Below are 26469 nucleotides of genomic sequence, written 5' to 3'. Positions count from 1 at the left end.
CTTTTGATTTTGGCTTTGTCTTGTTGGGTTGGCTTTTGAGGGTAAGGAGGTGGATTAAATTGCAGCAGGAGGTGCTAATTCTTTATGATCCCACTTGGAAAGGCACTCAGATCCTATAAAACATCTCTTAAGATGCTGGTTTTTTGAGATCACACTAAAAATAAGATACTATAGATAATCACACGACCCTTCAGATGCTGGGAATCCCGAGCTGCGTAGCATCAAATGGACCTCAGACGGTGGCCCAGCAAGCCCTGCAGACCCCATCCATGGAAAAGTTACCCCACTTTAATAATTTGAGCTCATACAGGATTTTCCCAAAGGAGCCAACTCTATTCCTTATTTCTGCTGTAGAACAATGTTCTACATGACAATTCATTCACATGACAATTTCTTCTCACTGCACTATTAGATAATGGTGAGGCCAGGCTGGAAGCCATATATAACTGGACACAATATCCTTCTGAATGAATATTGAAAGGAAGAAATTGCCTTTTAAATGCTGTCACAAGCCATCATGTGCTACAATTTGAAAATCCGATGTCTAATTAGAGGGAGAGAAATATTTTCAATACACTTTGTCTTTGCTTTTAAAAAGATGCTTCTTGACTGTTTTGTACACTCTGTAACTCTCAGCTACACCAGATACTCTGTGTTTTTCTATTCTTCTCTCAGTGAAGGAAAGTGATGCCCAACTGTATGCATGTTTATAACCACTACAGTGTTTTCTAAGTTCCAATGATTAAAAATTAGATTTCTAAACAGAATAAAAATCACACCATTATCACCTAAGGCTTATGAAAAATATTCTCAATAAAGTAGGAGAGAGAGACGTATGACTATATTTCTCATAGAATGATAGAATTATTTCCATTAGAAGGCACTGCCAGAAGGTGTCTGATCCATCCTCATGTTCTAAACAGTCACAACCAAGAAAAGGCTCCAAGGAAGCAAAACGCTTCTATAGTTACAGTTATGGGTGCCACTGAGATAATTACTGGATACCAGTGTTACAGAAAAAGTCTGTGGGGCTGGCCTCCAAAACTGATTATGTTCTAAGAATGACCAAAGGTCAGGTAAATGCAAAAATGGAAAAGCATCTGAGACAAAGATATGAAGTCACATATATGTAACAATGTACTATAAGGTTTGTTTCTTCAGAAAGCAGTATTCAAACGTCCTTTTTATCAGTCTTCCTCTCAGTCTTTACCCAATCTCTTATACTTTAGTTTAAAATATGTGTAAAAGTATATTTCAGTTAATTCTGAAAGTGTTGCTGTGAAGTTCATTTAGTTCATAACACAGTTCTGCTGCCCTGCTAAAATGGCAAAATCTGAAGATCATACTCACACTGATCCCCCAAATCTGACAAACAGCTGAACCATCTAAGAATCTGGCTTTCATACCAAAACAGTCAGTTTACAGAATGCATTACTACTGCTGTTTACATTAAAAGTCCTCTGAAGCTGCTAAGTAAAACTCATAGTATTTATTCATATTAGTACTTATGCATTAAAACATTTGTCAAATAAAACAGGGAAAGAGTCTGTTTACAGATTTGTTTCTTCTCTATGAACATCTTTTGCTATCAGTCTTACAGTGTACAGCTATAGTCTGCAAAAGTAATTTCAAGTGTCAAATTTTCTTAACAGATTAAACTTAGTGAATATGTGACCATACAGAGCATACTTTTAAAATTTTTGTCAGTTTTGAAATGCTACAGTGTACTTCCTACATCTTATTTTTGGAATTTGCAATTTTATCATCTTTTGTTCTCCAGTTGATAATTTCCTTATTTTGATTTAGGTTTTTCTTGTAAATTGATGTGCTCACTTAATCTCTTTCTCTTCTCTACGTATCGTTGTCCTTTTCTGTTCACTTCCATGTTTTCTTGGCTCTTCTGTCAAAATAACAGTAATATTGTAAAAAAATAGAAATCATTAGTTACACAGGCAAAATTACACGTTTGCAAACAAACAAAACTATTAACTGCTATTTCAGACTACCCAGCATTGCTCAGAATCTTGCAGATTTTGGTTGGGGAAGTTGTAAGAGCAATTTTACATTTTCCTAGGTGGCAAAAGACAGGTCACTTTTACTAAAAAGACTGAATTGTAAAAATTTCTATTAAACAACTACCTGAATGGCTGTTTTAAACTTCGAGAATGTTTTTGCACGTGGATTTCTTTTCCTCCAAGTTGGTACATAATAAGATCCTGAATTATATTTGTCTATAGGAAAACAAACAAACAAACAAACAATCATACATATTGTTTCTTAATTTCAGCTACACTTTCAGGAAAGACTCTGAGATATGTCTTAACTTAGTCTGAGATGTGAATTAACTATTACATTAGCTGAAGTATCATTTAATGCATTGGGTGAATCACACATCATCTGTGAAATACAAGCTAATATGAAATATGGACTTTCTCTCTAGTACTGTAAAGATCATTTGGAATCTTGCAGTGTTTCCATCAGGCTCACAGGGTCTTCCAAATTAGGTGATTCTTCCATGGACATCTTTTTGACTTGAACAAAGTGAATGTTCCTGTGCTGAAAATCTTCCCAAAGGCACAGAATCAGAGAACCATACAGTCACAGAACGGTTTGGGTTGGAAAGGACCTTTAAAGGTCATCTCGTCCAACCTCCCCTGCAATGAGCTGGGACATCTTCAACTAGATCAGGTTGTTCAGAGCCCCATCCAACGTGACCTTGAATGTTTCCAGGGATGGAGCATCTACCATCTCTCTGGGCAACCTGTGCCAATGTTTCATCACCCCCACTGTAAAAAATGTCTTCCTTACATCTAGTCTCAATCTAGTCCCCAGGTGGGATCTCAGCAGAGCAGAGGGACGGAATTCACCTTCCTTGACCCTCTAACCTTGGCGTGTCACCCCACAGCTTTTCATAGGCAAGCCTGATATTACCCTCCTTAAGACTACTTTAAACCTCTGTCAACGTTCCCTGTCAGCTCATGAGCCAAGAGCCTCTTCCCTATACAACGCCAGCAAGCCTGGTACCCTGTAGGCCGTACCATTATTGAAAAACCCAAAATTATGTCAGTGACACCAGCCATGGAGCTACATATTAATAGACTGGGCTCATCTGTTTCTTCCAGTATTGCTGCCTTGCAACTGGGAGGAGAGATGAAAAAATAACCTGTGCTCCAATTCCCTTACCAACTGTCGCAAAGTCCTGAAGTCTCTTTTAAACCCTTTTGGATTATGCATTGTGGCTTCATCACCACACACATGAAAGAGCAGCAATGGGTAATAATCCAAGGGTTGTACCAGGCTAGGAAGTTTCTTAGTGATGTCATTAACTCGGGCCCCAGGGAGGCAGCAGACCCTAAGATCTAAGAGGAAGGTCTAGCCTGTATATTGGACCCTTTGCTCCCCTCAGAAGCCAGTCGTCTACAACTGTAACCCATCCTTTCTTCCTTGTGGAGGTGGCTGTGTTACAGGGGGTAGGCCTTTCTGACCTTGGCACCACCTCTGGTGAAGATGAACTATCATTCATATTGTCTTCCATTGACTGGCCTTGTACTTGTTTTACAGAGGCACCTGGGAAGGTGAGATAGGTAGGGAGGGGGTTCGCTTGCCACTCCAAACGTGGACTTCCCTCCATTTACTCCTCTCCTTTACGCTACTACCTTCAACCTGTTGGACTCTCCTTGATCTTGGGTTTTTCCTGGTGGTTATTCCTGTTCCTGTCTCAGGGAGAACAGAGTATGGTTCCACCAGTCTTTCCCTTTCTCAGTCTCCCTCATGCTCCTTAACCTTTCTATTTCTTTCATAGCTCTGCCACATGGCTAAGCAGATCATCCACTTGGTCACAACTCAAACATCTGTTCCCATGACTGCCAGACTCTGGCACTCCCTGCAGCCCAAGATGTGGATGGCTGCATGTTTACGTGGGAGCTCTGTCTGAGTTGCCACATCCTTTCTGCCAAGTGCAGAGGACATGGCTTTCTGCTGGGAGGATACCATAACCATGGTCCTTCTGAGAGGGTGACGACTACTGATTGAACTCACCCCTTGACATGGAAGGGTGACTACATCCTTCCTGTACGCTCTTCCACTCAAACTACCATGCAAACTGATATACCACAGTCTGGCTGATGTGCCACACTCTGTTTGCCGACTCCATTCACAGAGAATTTAGATTAAATGAATCCATAATCCACTCTACTGTTTTATCTCTGCTTGTGAAAGCACTAGATGAAAGACAATATCATGTTTTTGTGCTGGACAGGTGATTTTGCATCAGAGTATGCTGCCTAATGACTAACTGTTTTCTGTAAAATTTGGGTGAAAATCATTGTTATTAATACTCTGGTTTTCTGTTAATCTCAGATTAATTCCATTAATTCAAATTATTAATTGCACAATGATCCTAAAGTGCTCAGTTTATGCACAACATGTAAATATTACCATAGTTTTCTGTTTGGGTCCAAAATCTTCTATTTGCGTCAAGCTGATTCAATGGTTTGGAGCTTTTCTGACTGTATGGCTCACGTACTGCTGAAAAAAAAAGGTAGCAAAAATGGTGACAAAAATGCTGATCACCTTTTTTTTTGAAATGCCGTATCCTTTTTTTAACCTGGAAATTTGATAAGATGTATTCTTCACATTAAAAATATTGCCTCTGTCATATCTATACCAAACTGTCCACATTTAATCAAAGCAAATATTCAAAGAAAAGAGAAAAAAAACCCCAACTGTTTGTTGCTGAGACAAAGCAGTGATGTTTGGATTCATTTCACTTAACTCTATTCATCTGAAAGTAGGGAAAAATCTGTCTGAAGGAGGTTCCTTTTATTGGAAATTAAGAGAGGGAATCACCTGAAGATGGAGTTTCAACGCAGTTTAAGAGAGATGACTGAAACAGGCAGGACGAAGTATCTTGCTTAACTTATGATTATTTAAATTATTTACTACTAAATTTCTTGATGAAGTGACAGATGAAAAAACAGAATGATCCAGAGTAACCATGGAAATGGAAAGCAGAAAGGCAAATAAAGCCCAACTGATGGACTAGATTGAGTGAAGCTATATTAGCAAGTTCAAAATAAAGCAAAAGATGTAAAATGATGGTTACATCTGAAACAGACTGCCAGAAAGAAAGATACCAGACTCAGAATCCCACCTGTAGGCTGCTTGTCAAATTTATGACATAGCCTGTGCTCTCAAGGGGAGAGCAGTCTTTCAAAGATGGAAAAAAGATAAATGAAAATATCATCCTGCATGAATGGCAGGAAGAATGACCGCAGTCTTCTGTCCAACATAAACCATGTGCAAAAAATAATAATATAAACCACAAAAACTTACAATCCATTTAAATCAATAACAGAAGTTTAAATAAAACCAAGCCCTTGGTTATTCAAGATGAAAAATAATCCTAAATAATGAAAATAATCAGAAATCCCTCACAATCAAAACTCCAGTGGAATCCTAGTTGTAGAAAAACATAGTGCAAAGAAAAGTCATTCTTTTGTCCCCTACTGGGAGGAAAAAAGTTGAACAAGAAACATTTCTTGAGTAGAAATGGAAATTCTACTGCAAAACTACTACTACTACTACTATTGTTAACCAATATTTAGAGTGAAATGAGAAGTGACAGGTGGACTGTTCTGAGGTTTATTAAATATTTCCAAAGAAAAAATCACATAAAAGATGCTGTAAATAGTGGGGATTGGTATGTGAGTGCACATCAGCACATCATTACATTCACCCCTCTACTTAAGACAGGGAAATTAATGCCTGCTATGAAGGTGGCTAAATTACTGGTCATGAATATTCTGTCTGACTAATTGTAAAGCTTCATCTATTACTCAAAACTTGGCATAATACAGGAGGCCGGAAGACAAGATCTGAAAAATATTCCATGTAGATAGTCCAATCCAAATATGGATTGTCCACAGTTGACACTAGGAACAGAAATTAATTAAGTAGTGCTAAATCATCTAGCAGTTTACTAAATAAAAATTAATAAGCCATAACTGTTCTCTCAAACTACCTTTGCCTGTTACCGTATTAGGTAAATTTCTTGGGTCCTCAGAAATCCATTTCTTCTTTACTTCTTTACAGTGATGGTCCTTTACCAGCTCAGTGTGTTTTTTTTCTGAGGGATTAAAATTAGACATATTTACTTTTTTTAAAAGCATGCAAAATTTTCTTATCTAAAAATTCTGTGATGTTTTGAAAACCTAATCTCCCACTTCATAAACAGGTCTTCTTCGGTGAAACATGGTTTTACGTGCTAATTATTCTAAAAGTATTGTTCCCCTAAAGGAGAGCAAAAGTGGATATATATCCTGCAGCAGAGTTCACGGTGGCAAAATCCTGAAAGTCAAGTCAAAAACTGACTATAAATAAACACAAAGACCAACAGTATTTTGGACTTGTACAACTGCTTTGACCAGCTGTGGCTCAGAATGCTTCTCAATATGAATTAGAAAGTCTTCATGAATACTGCATTTAACATTTACAGTTTAAACTACAAACATTTGCTTTAATCCACCCACACATTTTTAATAACTGACAGTCAAAAGTTGCATGCACTGGGGGAACAAAAACTTTTCCAAAGTCAAAGTATAACGTCTAAATGGGAACCCAATGCAAACGGACTCCAAAGCGTAGGTTGAACAGTTCTGAGCTTGAACAGTGTGTCTCTATAAGATAATTCAGTTAGCAACAAAACTTGAACCTTAATATGTTCCTGTCTTTCGGTGTTTATTTCTCATCCCTTGCACATGTGGTATGCTTTGCCTCTGTCTCAGTTGTACCAGTTCAGTTATGTGGTGTGCAGCAAGCTGAACAACTAAAATGACACGGGATAAAAATAATTTCAATTTACAGAAGGATTATTTTAAACCTCAGTCACTTCAGTGAAACGGTATGGGCCCACATGAAGTTTAAACAGTTAAACTGGCATTGCTGACACTGTTACAAGCAGCGTTGCAGAAATACTAACGAATGGCTGAAGAGTCAACCTTCCTACAGTGGTTAACCTCCCATGTCAACATACCTAGTGACTAAGGGTAATATACTATGGACATGTCTGTTTTAAAACTCCACAGAAACATTTATTTTCCAATTAATGATGCAGTGTGAGAAAGAGTCTCTAGAACATAAAGAACAAAGAATAAGTCAAATATAAAATGGTGAAGTTTAATGTGTGCATTTTCAATTATTTACCACATGATGTTCAGCACTGAGAAGCTGATGCTAAAGTATATTTACCTCCATTTTCAACAGATCTACAATCTGTTCTGGGAATACTCTCTCTTGGTGCTCTGCTTCCTGAACTCCCTTCTTCTCTTTTTATATTATTAATTTTTGTAGTAATTGTATTACCATCACCTGAAAAGGCAACAGAATTATAGAAGCATAGAATGGTTAGAGTTGGAAGCAACCTTAAAGATTATCTAGTACCAACCCCTCTGCCATGGGCAGGGACACCTCCCACTAGACCAGGTTGCTCACAGCCCCATCCAGCCTGGCCTTGAAAACTTCCAGGGATGGGGCATCCACAATTTTTCTCTGGGCAACCTGTTCCAGTGCTTCACTACCCTCATAGTGAAGAATTTCTTCCTGATATCTAATCTAAATCTCCCCTCTTTCAGTTTAAAACAGTTATTCCTCATCCTATCAGTACACTCCCTCATAAATTCTCATCTTTCCTGTGGGCCCCCTTCAGGTACTGGAAGGCTGCTATAAGGTTTCCCTAGAGCTTTCTCTTTTCCAGGTTGAAAAAGCCCAACTCTCTCAGCATGTCCTTATAGGACAGGTCATCTCCTCTAGACATCCTCCAACTGGTCCATGTCCTTCTTATGTTGGGGGCTTCAGAGCCAAATGCAGTTTCCAGGTCGGGCTTCATTAGAATGGAGAAGAGGAGCAGAAACACCTCCCTCAAGGTGACAGGAAGAACATTTTAGCTGCTTGCGCGTACGCACAGGGAACGGCACTGCCATTCTTCTCCTCCCATCTCTATAAGATAGTGATTAGTTTCAGACAATTTCCTTTAACCTCTTATTTTTCATTCTTTCTCCTTTGTTGGTTATTTGGATCCTGCCTCATGACCTCTAGAAAATCCCATAACATACAGGTTATAGAAGACTATGGCTTCAAAGTAAAGAACCAGCTACAAATTACCTGCTCGTTCTTTAAACTTCTCACTTTCCATGAGTGATATTTATGAATTTTATCCAAGCAAATTTATGGTATTTTCAAGATAACAGAATCACAAAATGGTAGGGTTTGGAAGGGATCTTCGGAGATCATCTAGGCCACCCCCCCTGGCAAAGCGGAGTCACCTACAGCAGGCTGGACAGGAACTCATCCAGGCAGGTTTTGACTATCTCCAGAGAAGGAAACCCCATAACCTCTCTGGGCAACCTGTTCCAGTGCTCTGTCACCCTCAAAGTAAAGAAGTTTTTCCTTATGTTGAGATGGAATTTCTGTGTCCCAGATTGTGTTTATTCCCCCTTGTCCTGTCACCAGGCACCACTAAGAGTCTGGCCCCATCCTCTTGACACCTGCCCTTTAGACATTTATAAGCATTGATGAGATCCCCCATCAACCTTCTCTTCTCCAGGCTAAACAGACCCAGGTGTCTCAGCCTTTAATAAGAGAGGAAAGATGCATAAGATGCGTGCCATCATAGTACCTAAAGCATCAGAGAACTCAAATGAAAAAATGCTTGGGGAAACATCTCTATGCTTTTCTCTCAATGTATCAATGATAAATAAATAAATATATTAAAAGCTATATTCATATATCTGTTACTGATTCCTTCATCTGTAGTCTGAATACCTCTAAGTCTAAATATTTTGCCAGACATAGCTTATCAAAGCTATTTTAATAGCAATCATTTTAAAAGTAGAAATAACAAGAAATAATTTTGCCCAATTCTATTGAACAATTTAGGCTGGCAAAAGTGGTCAGTCAAAAAAGCATGACATGTAGACAATTTTTTCATTCCCATTTTTTTCATTAGCACCTGAAGAAAAATTAAATGAAACACCTATGTTGTGTATCTCAGGAAATTACACATTGGATTAATAGCCAATTTCTACCTTTTCCATCTACAGTCAATACAGGTAGTCACCCCATGTGTGACACCATATTTTTATATATATATATGGGGGGGGAAATGAAATATTTTCATGCTCTCTGTAATATGCTGTCTTTAATTGCCACTAAATAAAAAAGCAGGGAGGAGGGGCAAACTATGGAATAGTTTCTCCCTCTAACAGCAATTTAAAAACTGGTAAAAATTGTCCAAGAAGATGAAAAGTACTTGCCTTTCTGCAAGTCTTGCTTGGTGGCTACCAAAGGTAACACCTCATTTTCCTGAGGTGAAGACACAGTTTTTGTTGACTGGTGTTCATGAGGGTACTGAGTCTTGTAATACTCTCCTAAACAAAATCCCGAGAGGAGAAAAAGAAAAGTTTACTATCTTGGCAGCATTGCTGTTTAAGAAAAAGCGACAACTTTCATATTTACCAGATTTATAGCATATTTCCTTTATTGCTCTTTCCTCTTCAACATCTGCAGCAGACTTAGGCACCCAAGTAGAAACATCTGTAGGAAATATTTTTAAAAGATTACTGGGTATCTATACAAAGACCTTCAACAACTCTTAATAATCAAATATCATAATGAATTTCATTTTGGTCTCAGGTTATCTTTTTCTGAGTACAACCTCTGCTCCTAGACAGAAAAATAATTCCTTCATATTAGGCTTTTTCAAGTGCAATGGAATTGCAGTCACAACACATATTAAGAAGCTAATGTTTGTTTATTTAAAATTATTCAAAAACATCTTCTGCACTCATTTTCAAAATAATCCTTAATTTAGACCCAAAAGGAAATCTTCTCATTGAACGGGTCACCAGGGACTGCTTGTCACAAAGTCTCTGCCCAAAGTTACTATCCTGCCAAGTCTGCCAGCGGAGCTGGGGAAGTTGGTGCTTCTTACCTGTCTCAGTTAGGGCTACTAAAGTTAGCAAAGCCCTACTTTTTACATTGTTTAAATTAATGTGGCTTACTTAGACTGAAACCGAGTTACGAAGCACTAACAGCCCAACCTGCCAGTTAAGCTGAATGACAGGGGAAAAGTGAAAAGCATCTCTGGGCTGCCTGAGAACCAGCACAGTGATTTGCAGAGTGCACACATGGGAATAGGTCGTTCTCCCACTTTCACTCTCTGGGAATGTTCAATTCATTCCTTCCTCACAAAACTCTCATCTCTAAGTCAATGGTTTAACTACATTTGAAAAATGAATAAATAAATAAATAAATAAAATACATACACATAGACATTCAGTTAAACTAGTGAGGAGTTTTGTATGGATTCTCTCCTCTAGATTGAAGGATAACTTCTGTAATGAAATGAGGCTGCCCACAGAGTTTAGGGTGCCCACAGAGTTTAGTCCCACAACTATCCTTTGTAAACAAACCTGTGACTTCACCTTCCGTGATGGGTGTGTACAGCCCCTGTTCAGAAGTTTGTTTCCCAGAAAAGAAGTACCTTTTAAACTTGCAATTTGGTCCCTGCATTTTGAGAAATTTTGAAGAGTATTTGATGGCCATCTCAATTGTGGATCACATTTTAAACTCTCCTTAGTAAAAAAAGGTATGTGAATTATACCACTATTATTCTCGTGGTATTATTCTGAGGATTAGCTGGAAACTATTTCAAAAAATTGCCAAAACTCTTTTCTAAAAATTTAATCATTATTATAATAAATCCGTTGTGAAGTACTTTGCAAGAGTGGAAACAAAATCATTTGACTTCCTTGTAAAAGAAAGAAAAAACTGTTTACAGTTCTCTTGCTCTTCATCATCCTCTTCATCCTCTTCATCATTGAGGTTTATAATCAGTGGAGGGTGAATTGGTCTTAAAAAAACCTCTTGTTTTCTGAGTGATTCTTGACAATGGGCTGGCTGCAGAATTTCTTCTTGGACACCCTGTTGCAATGGGGCATCTGCAGAAAAGAATATTCTATTTATTTTACTAGGAGGGAACCAGAATATCAAATCCCGGTTGAGACGAGCAAGTATAGTTCAGAAATCATTATCATATTGAAGGAACCATGAAATAGGCAGATCAAGCCTTTTAGGAAAAAACTTCTGGAGCATTTGGCAAAAGAGCATCTTCCAGCTAGAGAAAGCATGAAGAAACATGGGTACTAGCTCCTCTGAATGGACAGATGAGGCACTGCTGAATAAAGCCTTTTGAAAAGAGGAACATTTTGATCATTCCATGCTATTTAAAAATGGCCAGATATCTCTTCCAGCTGGTGGATAGATCAGTTTAAGATTACAAAATTCTTTCTTCCCATTCCTTTTAAGATATTTCAACATAGGGAAATGTGTGATTAGTAATACCTGGGCTGAAGCGAGTAAATGAGTATAGGACCCCACCTGTGAAAATATTTTAGACGTGCTGAATAATAGGCAGAACTGTATCACTCCTCATGGCTCAGCACACTGATCAGTTCTGGAGAACTTAGCAATGCTAAGCAGAGGAATATCCACTTTTAGCTTGTAGATAATTTTTTCTATTATTTTCTGAATCACATATCCCTTAACTAAGTAAAATCTACTAAATGTAGATTTTGAGAAAGAATATGAAGTTCATGGAAATAATTTACACTTAAGAAGAAGAAAACCAGGAAAACAGATCCTTTTCCTTAGGAATTAATTTCTACCCATAATGTTTGCAGCAAAATTATTTCAGTAATGGGATAGCATTTTCTGAGGGCCAGGAAATGCAGCAGCCTGAAAAGAAAAATGATAAAAAACGGTGACTCTATTTGTATTGTTCCAGCTGAGCAATCTACAGCTACAGATACAATCAGGATTCCATGCCTTGTATTGAAAATATTGAAGCTGGGTATGTTTTCCAGCTTTAAAGAAATAAAATGAAGTGTGGGCATTTTCCTTCATTCCAGTTGTTGTTATTGTACATCTCTTGCTTGCCTATGAGTAGCATGTGTATCATTTTAAACCCATTTTAATAAAATTCCTGCAGATCAGACTTCTTGTAGCTCATGTAAGACAAAGTAAGATACACACTTTCACTTGATAGAGGCTTTTTCAGTGTCCAGAAGAGGGTATTATCATCTCTGGGTAGTGTAAGCCAAATCAAACTTAAATTAGTTTCACAAGATTTCTAAATGATAAAACAAATAAATGCAGTTTTAATGTTTGCAATGTTATTGTGGAGCACATAGACTTTGAATTTATACCTCTTGTAGAAAAAAAGAAAAAGGGATGGGTCCGTTTTCTCAGATTGTTGGACGTTGCTCTTATACAGGACACTGTTTTCCATAGTGCCTCTTGGGCATAGTCTCTGACTCACATTACACCCAAAAACTTGCCTATGCAACGTTTATGACAGCACTGGCTGCCGGGGCCAGTGCTGTGGCTGTGGGAACTGTATTAAAGGCAGTGTGGGCACTCACAGAAAGAGCACTCAAGCTACTGGCTTGGTCCTATGTGATTACTTCCTCTCAATGTGCCAAAGTACGACAGGCCAGCTTTTCCTGGGGGAATTTCAGAACCACAAGGTGTTTGCTTCTGACTAGAGGTCTTCCTGGACTTCTCTTGTAACACCTGTCTCCAGTTCTGGAGTTAAGACCCATGAACAGCTAGTTCATGCACCTGTGACAAGTCAAGCTGACTTGCCCTCACTCCTGCTTCCATCTGATTTCTGACATCTGTCTTGGTTCCCTGCCCTGGATTCCTACCCTGTTCCAGGTTCTAGCTATCCACTACGATTCTTGGTAGGCAAGAGCTCCTCTTACAAAGGACTGAGGAAAAAAATCCCATCTTGTAATGGTGGGTTTTTTCCATAAATAATCTGATTTTCAGATAATGTACTGCCTTACAGACTATTACTGTCCTTCAATAGCCTGCATTCAGTGTTCAAGCCTGAAAAAGTTATTCAAAACAGTGAACTGGAAATTCACCTGCACACACAGGACTGTAATCTGATGTTGACTGTACAAGGCGGGGGGTCTTATTCATGTAACATGTTTATCTCTATCAAGCAGATGTTGTTATTAGTGGCCATACCAACCTCCTCCCCCACCACACACACTACTTTTCATTTCTCTTAAATAATTTTCTGTAAGCACTGGAAGGACATCTTCATGGGTTTACTTACTCTAACAAAAAAATTGTTGTGAAAATACTTTTACTCACTGTTACTAGGTGGCAAAAAAAGTCCATTTATATAACGAGGTTTGCTATGATGGAAGGCACAACTGATCCTCACACAGCCCGAGGGTTGTGTTTCCCAGAAACAGGGGATGCTCCTGTACTTCTGCTGCAGGAGAAAACAGATATTTTCAGATATCATAAATATAACAATAAAAATGGGAGGAAATGGATTAGTACATGGTGTACTGCTGTGAACATATGACTAAGATTTTGTGAGACCACCTTCTGATATTTTAGAACATGTAAAGTTCACTTTAAAGTTCTCTTAAGCTCCTGATACCTCTAAAGTTGTCTTGAGTTAGGTCAATGGAGCTCTTGCAATGCAAAACTGTTCCCAGATAAGAATAGGAGTAAAGCAGTCTACTTACTGTACCGTAGACTTTTCATGAGATGCTGGGAAGAAAAAAAATCTAGTAGTCACTTAATTGACCTGTGGCTGAGTTTCCTTTCCTGCACAATGGGATAATCAGTCAATCTCAAAATAAGTCTGCTTTATAAATGCAAATCTTACACTAGTACTCTCTTACTATTAAAGGACATGGGTCTGCGGGAAAATAAGGAGTGAGGAACAAAACCCAGAAAGATTCCCGACAAAACGCAAAAAACCCAGAAATTTGGGAACTTGTAATCCTTGTACAGACTTATCAGATAAAATCCCCCAATGCAATAACAAAGAGCCCTACACCAACCCCTGGATTTTCACCAGCTGGAATATAAATACTTCTTTGAAGGACAAACCCGTTTTAAAGGACTTTAGTGGAGAACTTTGTAGAGTAGGGTTGATGGTTGGACTCGATGATCCCAAGGGTCTTTTCCAACCTGAATGATTCTATGATTCTATGACTTTGGTTTAAATAACTGATTTTGCAGAAATTCTGGTAGTTGCTGTAAGAAATTATAAACTTGGCCTATTTAGTCAGAATCAAGATAATGTTGATTCAATAAGAAAGTGATGAGTAATCATTATGTGTGATTTCTAATGTATGTGTTCCTTGAGAATGGGAGCCCGGTTCACAGGAGAAGTCCATAGTTTAGATGATCACCACTTCTGAAAATCAAGTATTTTGATCTACAGATGTGGCTGTGACCCAGACAGAGTGACATATCACCTTCTAGCTTCACGTAACAAACCTCCCTTTCAACATTTCTTTCCCAATCAAGAAAATAAGACGCAAACCACTCGAAAATCTACAGCATTTACCTGTGCATAAGGGGAATAAAAATGGAAATTGCAGTCATTCTCAGCTGTGGCCATTTCCAACTCTTCTGCTTCTCCTCCACACTCTTAATACTGGCAGAACATACATGAAAACGTTAAAGCCATAAACATTAGGGCAAATCATACTCTTATCCTGAAGACAGTAGTTTTCTTTCAAAAACTGGACCTTCAGAACCTTACCTCTGCTGCTTCTTTGAAGCAATACTCTAACTGACAGCAAAATACACGGGTACGGAGGAGGTGGTACCTGCTCCAGGCTTGTTGAACCAAGGAAGGCAGTTGATAGCCGGTATGGAATGTTGCATTTCCACAGTTGCCAACTGCTCCTCCAGCTCGTGACATCAGCAAAATGGCGCCATGGGACCTGTGTCGCTTGAACATCTTCCTTTACCTCCATTGCTTCAGAGGAAAGAATGGAAAATCGGAGCTTTTCAGAGTCTCCCATTCCGCAGTTTCTTTAACATGAAATGCAACAAACCCATTTGGTGGGGTAGGAATAATACCCAACTTCTTGCCGCAGGAACTGTGGTCTTGGAAACAACTCTTTGGTACCACAAAGACAAACCTTATTCTTTGACTATTTCTTCCCCAAGACCCTTGTGCCCAGTGTGTTCCTTTCTGTGCCTCTGGCTTTGGATGGAGAAACTTGCTGCTCCCTGTTAGTACACTGTTAGCTGTAACTGCTCGCATTGTTGGCTTTCACTGGGCTTTCTTGCTTCCGAGATCTCCACTGCCACATCTAAAGCAGAAAGAAGAGCATAGACGGGCCCACACTGGCAAAGGCTAAGTCCACCAGTGATGGTTGTAGCACCTCTGTGGTAACAAACTGAAGAAGGGGAAAAAACTGCTGGGTAAGAGCAGCCGGAGAGAGGAGAGAGAATATGTGAGATCCACAACTGAGCACATTGTGTCCTTAATTGACACATCTCTTTTCATTCAGGTCCTAGGCTGACTCTAAAAAATACTATCTAGGAGGGGAAAAGTGGGAATCTTGGCAGATGCGTCTATAAGAAGCAGGTGTTAGTGATTATAGCCGCATGAAAAGTGCATGAGACTGATGGTTCCTTGGAGAAAAAACCCAAAAAACACCACCACTGGACTGGATGGACTAATCACCAGAGTACACATGGACTCTATGCCATTGGTCCACCAGTGGGAACGGTGAGAGATGTGGAAGTGAGAAGCAGGTGCCAGTGACATCACGGGCACACATAGTACAAGGCTGGCTCAGCACTAGTTACACTTGAGCTGGGGAAGAAGTACAGAGACATTGGAACGACTGGAAGTCTTTTAGTCTCTCCAGGAGCCTTTCAACTTGTTTGCAATTCAAGTATGAGGGGATGGCCCAAAGACAAACTGCAAAGGAAAATACTGCATGCTTGACCACTGGGACTTTGTCACTGAAATAAACTGATTTCTAGAGGAATGGCATTACCTAAGTACACAATGAAACTGCTCACCGGGATCAAGGTGGGGAGTATAGGCGAGAGCTGTGAACAGAGAACCGATGTGGAAAGGCTCCCACAGTTCTGTAAGGACTACAACCCTCTGGAGTACACTGGGGAAAGAAAATTCAGTAAGCAGATGAGGGCCATGAATAACGAACAGTCAGTGGGCAGGGGCAGCCAGGAAGAAGGTGCTAACACTGCCAGGAGCTGCGCCAACATGGGCTCTTTGTAGCTGCATAGCTGTGCATGAATGGGGCACAGAAGAAGAAGGTACGGTCATGAAGAATTCAGTCTGTATTGGGTTTGTGTGACAAGGCTTTGGTAGTTGGGGGCTACAGTGGTGGCTTCTGTAAGAACCTGCTAGAAGCTTCCCCCGTGTCCAACAGAGCTGATGCCAGCCGGCTCCAAGATGGACCCCCTGCTGGCCAAGGCCGAGCCCGTCAGCGATGCTGGTAGCACCTCTTGTGATACCGTATTAAAGAAGGGGGAAAAATTGCTGAGCAAACGGAAGCCAGCAAAGAGGGACAGCAGAAAACGCCCTGAGGAATGGCTGCCAGCGCCGGGCAACTGCACCGCTAACGGCCGCCGCCACCGCGCGCCACCGAGCGGCCGCCTCAGCCCGGGGCCCAGCAGAGCTGGGGCGGGACGGCCCTGCCACGGCGGGAGCCGCAGCTGCCAAAAGAGGAGCTGTGCGGCCGGGTTGGGCGGCGGAGCCACGGCCTCGCAGAGAGCTGCTGGAGGGAGGCGGCCGCGGCCCGTCCCGCCGTCCCTGGCGCGAAGGGGCGCTGCGGGGCTCCCAGGGGGGCGGGCAGCGGCGGCGGGCTCCATTTCCCGGCGTGCAGCGCGTGCGGCCGGGGCCATGAGGCGGCGGTGCGCGGTGCAGCGGAAGGTGCCGTGCCTGTTCGTGACCGAAGTGAAGGAGGAGCCGTCGGCCAAGCGGGAGCGCCAGGTGGCCGTGGCGGGCGGGGGCAGGGACCGGGTCCAGTGCCGGGCCTGTCCCGGGCCCAGGGGCAGTCGCTGGGCCGCGGGTGGCGGCGCTGCACGGCAGGTGGGAGCCGTGGGGAGAGGCGGCAGCAGCAGCAGCAGCAGCAGCAGTAGTAGTAGTAGGGACCGTGTCGGCCCCGCTGCGGTGAGGGGGACGCTCCGGTAGCGAGAGGCTTCGCTGCAGTCAGGCCTCGAGCGACGTGCAGGGGCAGGTTTGCACAGGGTTCCCCCCTGCAATGGGGGACAGAAAGGTGGTTTAGGTGCCGTTTCGGCTCTGTCCTGCTCGTTTCCTGCCAAGTGCAGGTGTTCCCCCTGCTGTTGGGTTTGCTTTTTCGAAGTGTCGGGAACAGCCGTGGCAAGGGAGGAGGCTGCTCCAACGTGACCGCACTGGGGTCTTGTGTAAAACCGTGGAGCACGGACAAAGGTGAAAGCAATGGAGCCCAATCCAAGTTATTTCTTTTCCCAAGATGGAAAAGGCAGTGTTGGGACAGGTTGGGGTGGCATTTCCATGTCCAGCTGTAGACCTCCAACTTGTGTTTCCCGATTTTAGTAGCAGCACCTTCTGCTGCCTGTGGGCTGCATGGTGAGCTTGAGTCCACCTGGGTGACATTTTCCTGTTGGTGTTTGGCTTCTGGATGGAAGAGCTGAAATGAGTGCCACAATGCCAGTAGCTTAATCGCCTAGTTCTCAGTTGAACAATTGTCCTTCTAGAAATTTAGAGTAGTTGTGACTGGGTATTTGTTTCAGACCCCAGGATCACTTATTTCTTTGCTCTTTTTAAGTGGAAAAGCATTGAGTAGACAGCACTGATACTGACTATTTAACATCGGGATGCTTTTGCCAGCTTGCATTCCACTGGTCTGTATGTTGCACTGACATGGTGCTGTTGACTTTCTGCTCCAATCTGCAAACTTGGAGCAGCTAGTCATAATGAATTTTTATTGCCATTGTAATAGAGAAAGGCATATCTCAAAATTTTGCCACTTCAGACCAGAACCCTTCAAGTTGATATACACTATGTAAAGTAGAAGGCATCTCTAAATACTAATCAAGAATGGAAAAAGAGAAGAGAGTTTGCAAATAGATTGCGTTTGTCCTTTTGTCTCAGAGTGTTTTGCAGCTTTCATGTCTTGAAGAAGCAATGGTGTATTTAGATAGTATTAGAAATCATCAGTATAATGTTTACAGAGTCCAGCTATAAGAAGCAAGAATCCATCTGAGAACAAGGCAGTAACATAGCTGTGATGAGGTTTTAAAATGCCTGTCTTTTTTTCAGCCATTTGAAGTTTTGGCAACAGAGATTATAACTGGAAAGGTGTTAGAGGCAGATAGCTACAGTGCAATTCCTACTGAAAAGGTGGATGGAACCTACTGTTGTGTAACTAGCTATACAGGTAATAAGATCCATATGCCTATTTCTCATGCTGACTAGAAGCCTTATTTTGCATAGTTTTTCTTTGTATTGTATGATTTTTTTGGATTGCGGCTGTTTGAAATTCTCTTACTAGTAAATCTTCCTTTCAAAGTAGAATTTTTATAATAAAGGGTGTCTTAATGTCCTTTAGAAGGATTACAAAAAGTGTGGTGGTTGGGAGAAAACGACAAGACCTTGGTTCATTGCACCAGTGGGGTTCTTTACCTCAAATTTTAAGGTAACTTTGTAGGGGTTGTAATTGCAAGGATTCACCCAAGAAAGGGCAGTGCTCAGCAGCGTTCAAACTTACCTCTCTTACCTTTCAGGGAAGCAGTTTCATAGCAGGCCAGAAGGCTCAGCTTGTAAGAACTAACAGGACTCTCTGCTAGTCCACTTTTCAAACTGGGCAAGTGCAGGCCAAAGCTGCTGTTACATCCATGGGGGACACAGAGATGGGAGATAAGAAGGAAATGAAATGTCCCAGTGAAGCACAGACACAAGATAGAGGTTCTAATATCTGCTTCCAAGACAGCTGTAAAATACTTTTATTGTCCAGAGGGTATCTTGTGAATGTTTTGTCGCTTGAGTCCTTCTATGAATTTGGACCTCGGATGACTATCATTCAGCTCATGCAGATGCTTCACGAGTAATTAATCAGAGAGACAAATAGGTTGCACTCCTGTAGTCTTTACTGTGCTTTGTCCAGATTTACACACCAAAACCCATTGCCTCTGTCTCCTCACTTTAAAGGCAGGTACATATTTTGCTTTCGTAACAGTAATATTGTAAACAATTAGAAATCACGTTAGTTATACAGGCAAAATTACATGGCTGCAAAGAAATGAAACTATTAACTGCCCTTTCAGACGACTTGGTGTTGCTGTACAATCCTGCAGGTTCTGGTTTGGGAAGTTTTAAGAGCAATTTTACATTTTCCTAGGTGAGGAGAGACAGGCCACTTTTACTAAAAAGACTAAATCGTAAAAATTTCCATCGCACGGTCACCTGAGTGTTTGTTTTAAACTTCAGGAATGTTTTTGCATGTGGATTTTTCTCCAAGTTGGTACATTGTAAGATCCTGAAGTATATCTGTCTATGGAAAATTGTCTCTTAGTTTCAGTTACACTTTCAGGAAAGACTCTTAGTCTGAGATGTGGATTAAATATTACATAAGCTTCAATATCATTTAATGCATCAGGCAAACCATCATTTCTGAAATACAAGCTAATATGAAATACGGACTTTCTTTCTAGTACTTTAAAGATCATTTGGAATCTTGCAGTGTTTCCATCAGGCTCACAGGGTCTTCCAAATGAGGCGATTCTTTCCTGTGTTGAAAATCTTCCCAAAGGCATCAATTGCTTTGACATTACACAAATTTGTAATCCAGTCTCCGTTTTTATCTCTGCTTTTGAAAGCACTAGATGAAAGGCAAGATCATGTTCTTGTGCTGGACAGCTGATTTTGCATCAGAGTGTGCTAATAAGTAACTGTTTTCTGTAAAATTTGGGTGAAAATCATTGTTATTAATACTCTGGTTTTCTGTTAATTCCATCTTAATTCCATTAATTCAAATTATTAATTGCACAATGATCCTACAGTGCTCAGTTTATACACAACATGTAAATATTACCATAGTTTTCCATTTGGGTCGAAAATCTTCTATTTGCATCAAGCTGATTCTTTGGTTTGGAGCTTTTCTGACCATATGGCTTAGGTACTGCTGAAAAAAAAGGTAGCAAAAATGGTGACAATAATGCTGACCACCTTAATCAACACAAACATGCAAAGAAAAAAGACAAAACCCACAACTAGTCATTCCCAAGATGAAGCAGTGATGTTGGGATTCATTTCATTTAACTTTATTCATCCAAAAGTAGGGGAAACTGAGTCTAAAGGAGGTTCCTTTTACTGGAAATTAAGACAGGGAATCACCTGAAGATGGAGTTTCAACGCAGCTTAAGAGAGATGACTGAAACAGGGAAGATGAAATTGCGTTCTTAATTTATGTGTATATAAATTATTGCCATTTAATTTCTTGATGAAGTGACAGATGAAAAGTACAGTGATCCAGAGAAACCATGAAAAAGGAAAGCAGAAAGGCAAATAAAGCCAAAATGATGGACTAGATTGTGTGTAGCTGTATTAGCAAGTTAATAGTAAAGGGTAATCTGAAACAGACTGCCAGACAGAAAGATACTGGACTCAGAATCCCACCTGTAGGCTGTTTGTCAAATTTATGACAGTGTGTGTGCTGTCAAGCAGACAGCAGATTCTTTCAAAGATGAAAAAAAGATAACTGAAAATATGCTTCCTGCATGAATGGAAGGAAGAATGTTCATGAATATTCTGTCTGAAAATTGTAAAGTTTTATAAAGCTTTAGATTTCAGTCTGGATACTGCTGCAATCTACTGCTGAAATTTAGGCTGGATAAAATTTATTCTTGGCCATATTTAGGAATAAATATCTTAATATTCACCTGTAGGGAGAAAATCCAAAGTGGTACGATACAGACAGGCATATTTGAGGCATTTCAAGAATGCTATCTATGTAAGCAGGAACTCACCTGTAGATCCACTGAACTTTGGTTCTTTGGGGACAATGGCAGTATGGTAGACTACATATGCTGGTCTTCGAGGTTGTGTAGAACTGAACTAAGTCTTTCTTCCATTTCCCTTTGTGAGCAGGAACATAGCTGTAGATCCATTGTAACTTTGGTCCTTGAGTAACAGCACAGTAGACTATATATGCTGATCTTTGAGGTTCTGAGGAATTGAAATAAGTTTTCCATTTTCCCTTATGAGCAGGAACCCACCTGTAGATCCATTGAACTTTGGTTCTTGTGGGACAGTGACAGCATGGTAGTCTACATATGCTGATCTTTGAGGTTCTGTAAAACTGAAATAAGTCTTTCTTCCAGTTTCCCTCATGATCAGGAACCCAGCTGTAGATCCACTGAACTTTGATTCTTGGGTGATGGTGACAGTACGGTAGCTGATATGCTGATCTTTGAGGTTCTAAGTAATTGAAATAAGTCTTTCTTCTTGTTTCCCTCACAAGCAGGAACCACCCATAGATCCACTGAACTTTGGTTCTTGGGTGACAGCACGGTAGTCTACATATGCTGATCTTTGAGGTTCTGGAGAATTGAAATGTCTTCCAGTTTCGCTCACAAGCAGGAACCCAGCTGTAGATCCATTCAGCTTTGGTTCTTGGGGGACGATGACAGTACGGTAGACTACATATACTGATCTTTGAGGCTCTGAAGAATTGAAATGAGTCTTCCAGTTTTGCTCATGAGCAGGAACCCAGCTGTAGATCCACTGAACTTTGATTCTTGGGTGATGGTGACAGTACAGTAGCCTACATATGCTGATCTTTGAGGTTCTAAGTAATTGAAATAAGTCTTTCTTCTTGTTTCCCTCACAAGCAGGAACCACCCATAGATCCACTGAACTTTGGTTCTTGAGGGACGATGACAGTACAGTAGACTACAGATGCTGATCTTTGAGGCTCTGAAGAATTGAAATGAGTCTTCCAGTTTTGCTCATGAGCAGGAACCCAGCTGTAGATCCACTGAACTTTGGTTCTTGAGGGACGATGACAGTACAGTAGACTACATATGCTGATCTTTGAGGCTCTGAAGAATTGAAATAAGTCTTTCAGCCACTTTCCCTCACAAGCAGGAACCCAGCTGTAGATCCAGTGAACTTTGGTTCTTGGGTGACAGCACGGTAGTCTACATATGCTGATCTTTAAGGTTCTGAAGAATTGAAATAGGTCTTTCTTCCTTATGAGCAGGAACCCAGCTGTAGATCCATTGAACTTTGGTTCTTGGGTGACAGTGACAGCACAGTAGACTACATATGCTGATCTTTGAGGTTCTGAAGAATTGAAATAAGTCTTCTAGTTTCCCTCATGAGCAGGAACCCAGCTGTAGATCCACTGAACTTTGGTTCTTGGGGCACAGTGACAGTACGGTAGTCTACCTATGCTGATCTTCGAGGTTCTGAAGAGTTGAAATAAGTCTTTCTTCTAGTTCCCCTCAGGGAGTAGAAGAAGCAGTTTTATCATCCTTACATTTGTAAGGTAAGGATGACCCCTTTGTTGGTCACTCAGTTTCAATTTTGGGTCTGAAGTTTGTATTCCTAAAAGTGAAAAAACCAAATCTAGACAATAATCACAGAATCACAGAATTGTGGTGGTTGGAAGGGACCTCAGAGATCATTGGGTCCAACCACACAAAAAAAAAAAAAAACCAAACCAAAAAAACCACACATAGTGTTGTGCTATTGCTCAAAACTTGGTGTATTGCAGGAGACTGGAGGCTGGAAGACAAGATTTGAAAAGGTACTGTGTGGATAGTCCAATCCAAATATGGATTGTCTATATTTGACACCAAGAACAGGACTTGCTTAGGTAGTGCTAAATCATCTAGCAGTTTAGTAAATAAAAATGAATAAGCCAGCTGTTCTTTCAAAGTACCTTTCCCTGTTACTGTACTAGGTGAATTTCTTGGCTCCTCAGAAGTAAGTACTGGAAGGACATTTTTGTGAATTTACTTGTACTCTAATGTACAAATTGTTGAGAAAATGTATTTATTTACTGTTACTAGGTGGCAAAAAAAGTCCATTTATATAACGAGGTTTGCTATGATGGAAGGCACAACTGATCCTCACACAGCCCGAGGGTTGTGTTTCCCAGAAACAGGGGATGCTCCTGTACTTCTGCTGCAGGAGAAAACAGATATTTTCAGATATTGTAAATATAACACTAAAAACTGAGTAAATGGATTAGTACATGGTGTACTGCTGTGAACATATGACACAGAGAGCAGTTCTCTTAAACTCCAGATACCTCTAAAGTTGTCTGGAGTTAGTCAGTGGAGCTCTTGCAGTGCAAAACTGTTCCCAGATAAGGAGTAAAGCAGTCTATTTACTGTACTGCAGACTTTTCATGAATTTCCCTGAATTTCACTGAATTTTTAGAGTTGGAAGGGACCATAGAGATCATCTAGTTCAACTCCCCTGCTAAAGCTGGGGAGATGAAATGCTGGGGAAAAAAAAAATATCTAGCAGTCACTTAATTGACCTGTGGCTGAATTTCCTTTCCTGTACAATGGGATAATCAGGTCGATCTCAAAAGAAGTCTGCTTTATAAGTGCAAATCTTACACTAATAAAGGATATGGGTCTGTGGGAAAATAAGGAGTGAGGAACAAAAGCCAGGAAGATTCCCAACAAAAACTAGAAAACTAGAAATTTGGGAATGTGTAATCCTTGTGCAGACTTGTCTGACATGGATTTCAAAATGAGGAAAAAATTATCTTTTGCTCCAATTCCTATTGGAAACATCAACTTGGCAGAAGAAAGTCACTTTTGTTTTAGACTAAAAAATATGTTTGGAGGGACTCGCTTCTTTCTACCTCTATTTGCATATCTCTGAATCTGAAAAACATCTATGAACATCTCCCCTGTCTCCATAATGAGCAAACAGTGTCGCAGCTGAGAAGTTTTCCACAGTGACAGAGTCTGCACCTGGAACCCTCATGAGGAAAATGACTTTGTGGCAAAGTCACACAAGGTTTCCATACCCTAGTGGCTGCCTTAAATGTGAATGTCCTCTTGTAAAATGTTTTGGTTTCAATTAATAGGTAGATGATACACTAGCCCATGTATAACAGTATTACAGTGACAAATAACAACTCAGGTTTATATCCTGGATGTGAACTGCATCCCAGGTGAGAGCTGTAAATGCCAGTTTGCTGGTTCTTTCTTGATGAGTTTCTGTGTAATATTTTAAAGGAAAAAAAAAACAAAGGCACACTTGAAAATATTTAAATATTTGAGGGCAAGCTCTAGCTTCCAGACATGAACAGCTGGGTCTAGGAGCAGCATCTCAAAACCATGCCACTTCTGGACTGCTCTCAGTACAGCTGGGCCATCCCCCGAGACATGCTGGGCTCTGGAGCCAAAGCCCATCTCCCAGGGGTTAACACCTGGGATCCCAATGCTGGAATGGATGCAATAACAAAGAGCCCTACATCCACCTCTGGATTTTCACCAGCTGGAATATAAATACTTCTTTGAAGGACTTTGGTTTAAATAACTGATTTTGCAGAAAATCTGGTAGTTGCTGTAAGAAATTACAAACTTGGCCTATTTAGTCAGAATCAACCTTTTGTTATTCATTAAGAAAGGGATTTGTGATCTTTATGCACGATTTCTCATGTATGTGTTCCTTGAGAATGGGAGCCCAGTTCACAGAAGTCCATCGTTTAGATGATCATTAGCTCTTCTCACCACTTATGAAAATTTATATATGCAGCCGTGGCCCAGAGTGACATATCACCTTCTAGCTTCACGTAACAAACCTCCCTTCCAACATGGATATATCAAGAAAATCAGATAGAAATCACTCTAAAATCTACAGCATTTACCTGTGCATAGGGGGAATAAAAATGGAAATTGTGATCATTCACATCTGTGGCCATTTTCACTTCTGGTGCTTCTCCTCCACTCTCTTAATACTGGCAGAACATACATGAAAACGTTAAAGCTATAAACATTAGGGCAAATCATACTCTTATCCTGAAGACAGTAGTTTTCTTTCAAAAACTGGACCTTCAGAACCTTACCTCTGCTGCTTCTTTGAAGCAATACTCTAACCAACAGTGAAATACACAGGAATGGAGGAGGTGGTACCTGCTCCAGGCACATCAACAAGCTCCAGGCTTGTTGAACCAAGGAAGGCAGTTGATAGCCGGTATGGAATGTTGCATTTCCACAGTTGCCAACTGCTCCTCCAGCTCGTGACATCAGCAAAATGGCGCCATGGGACCTGTGTCGCTTGAACATCTTCCTTTACCTCCATTGCTTCAGAGGAAAGAATGGAAAATCGGAGCTTTTCAGAGTCTCCCATTCCGCAGTTTCTTTAACATGAAATGCAACAAACCCATTTGGTGGGGTAGGAATAATACCCAACTTCTTGCTGCAGGAACTGTGGTCTTGGAAACAACTCTTTGGTACCACAAAGACAAACCTTATTCTTTGACTATTTCTTCCCCAAGACCCTTGTGCCCAGTGTGTTCCTTTCTGTGCCTCTGGCTTTGGATGGAGAAACTTGCTGCTCCCTGTTAGTACACTGTTAGCTGTAACTGCTCGCATTGTTGGCTTTCACTGGGCTTTCTTGCTTCCGAGATCTCCACTGCCACATCTAAAGCAGAAAGAAGAGCATAGATGGACCCACACTGGCAAAGGCTAAGTTCAGCAGTGATGGTCGTAGTACCTCTGTGGTAACAAACTGAAGAAGGGGAAAAAACTGCTGGGTAAGAGCAGCCAGAGAGAGGAGAGAGAATATGTGAGATCTATAACTATGTAGACACCAAGATCAGTGAAGGAGGGGTAGGAGGTGCTCCAGGCAGTGGAGCAGTTCCACCTGTGGGCCATGGTGAAGACCATGGTGAGGCAGTCTTTCCTCTTGCAGGCCAACGGAGGTCCATGGTGGAGCAGATATCTACTAGCTGCTCATGAAGGATGCCGTGCTTGAGCAGGTAGATGTCCTTCAATGCACCTGTGACCCCCTCAGAGAGCCTGTGCTGGAGCAGGCTCCTGGTAGAACCTGTGACCCCATGGAGAAAGGAGCCCAAGCTGGAGCAGATTTGCTGGCAGGACGTGTGACCCCATGGAAAGGACTCATTGTGGAGCAGTCTGTTCCTGAAGCAGGCCTCACACTCGAGAAATTCATGGAGGACTTTCTCCCATGGGAGAAGCAGGGGAAGAGCATGAGGAGGGAGCACCAGAGACAACCTGCGATAATAAACTGAGCACAACCTCCATTCCCCATCACTGTGCTGCTCGGGCAGAGGAGAGGAAGGAAAATCAGGAATGAAGTTGAGTCCTGGAAGAGGGGAAGGAAGGTGCTGTAACACTGAGCTTTTATTTCCGATTACCCTATGCTGATTTGATTGGTAATAAATTGATTTCCCCAAGTGGAGTCTATTTTGCCCATGATGGCAATAGCTGTGTGATCTCTCCCTGTCCTCCTCTCCACCCACGGGCCTTTCACTGCATTTTCTCTCCCCTGCCCAGCGAGGAGCAGTGACTGGGCGGCTCTGGTGGGCACCCGGCCCCCAGCCGGGCTCTGCCCAGCGCAGCTCCAAAGGC

The 26469-nt window shown here is 41.2% G+C and overlaps 1 protein-coding gene and 1 long non-coding RNA gene across 2 annotated transcripts; one reads left to right on the top strand and one right to left on the bottom strand.

Annotated features, from left to right (window-relative positions):
* Window positions 1-1792: 1792 nt before the first annotated feature.
* Window positions 1793-14903, bottom strand: LOC106900984 (chromosome unknown open reading frame, human C12orf50). Its single transcript, XM_014963308.1, has 11 exons — window positions 14639-14903; window positions 14441-14523; window positions 13222-13345; window positions 10836-10997; window positions 9514-9591; window positions 9312-9425; window positions 7249-7368; window positions 6023-6127; window positions 4438-4527; window positions 2140-2231; window positions 1793-1897 (listed from the first exon to the last, which is right to left on the bottom strand). The coding sequence occupies exons 1-11, from the start codon at window positions 14901-14903 to the stop codon at window positions 1793-1795; spliced, it is 1338 nt and encodes a 445-aa protein (XP_014818794.1).
* Window positions 14904-16962: 2059 nt separating this feature from the next.
* Window positions 16963-26322, top strand: LOC106901209. The gene is made up of 2 exons (XR_001414282.1): window positions 16963-18284; window positions 25790-26322. It is a non-coding gene; the product is annotated as an uncharacterized LOC106901209 (long non-coding RNA).
* The last annotated feature ends 147 nt before the right edge of the window (window positions 26323-26469 follow it).

The sequence above is a fragment of the Calidris pugnax genome, unplaced genomic scaffold (genome assembly GCF_001431845.1).
Source record: "Calidris pugnax isolate Ruff unplaced genomic scaffold, ASM143184v1 scaffold44, whole genome shotgun sequence".
Taxonomy (NCBI): Eukaryota; Metazoa; Chordata; class Aves; order Charadriiformes; family Scolopacidae; genus Calidris; species Calidris pugnax.
The sequence above is the reverse complement of the archived record's forward strand: the minus strand, read 5'-3'. Positions and strand labels throughout refer to the sequence as shown.

What these genes read in the sequence shown, in the direction of transcription:
- LOC106900984 (XM_014963308.1), bottom strand. Translation starts at nt 14,903, where the DNA reads ATGGGAGACTCTGAAAAGCTCCGATTTTCCATTCTTTCCTCTGAAGCA. An exon ending in GCTTCAAAGAAGCAGCAGAG is followed by an intron (nt 14,524 to 14,638) that starts GTAAGGTTCTGA and finishes GCCAGTATTAAG; the next exon opens with AGTGTGGAGGAGAAGCAGAA. An exon ending in CAAGCAAGACTTGCAGAAAG is followed by an intron (nt 7,369 to 9,311) that starts GCAAGTACTTTT and finishes TTGCCTTTTCAG; the next exon opens with GTGATGGTAATACAATTACT.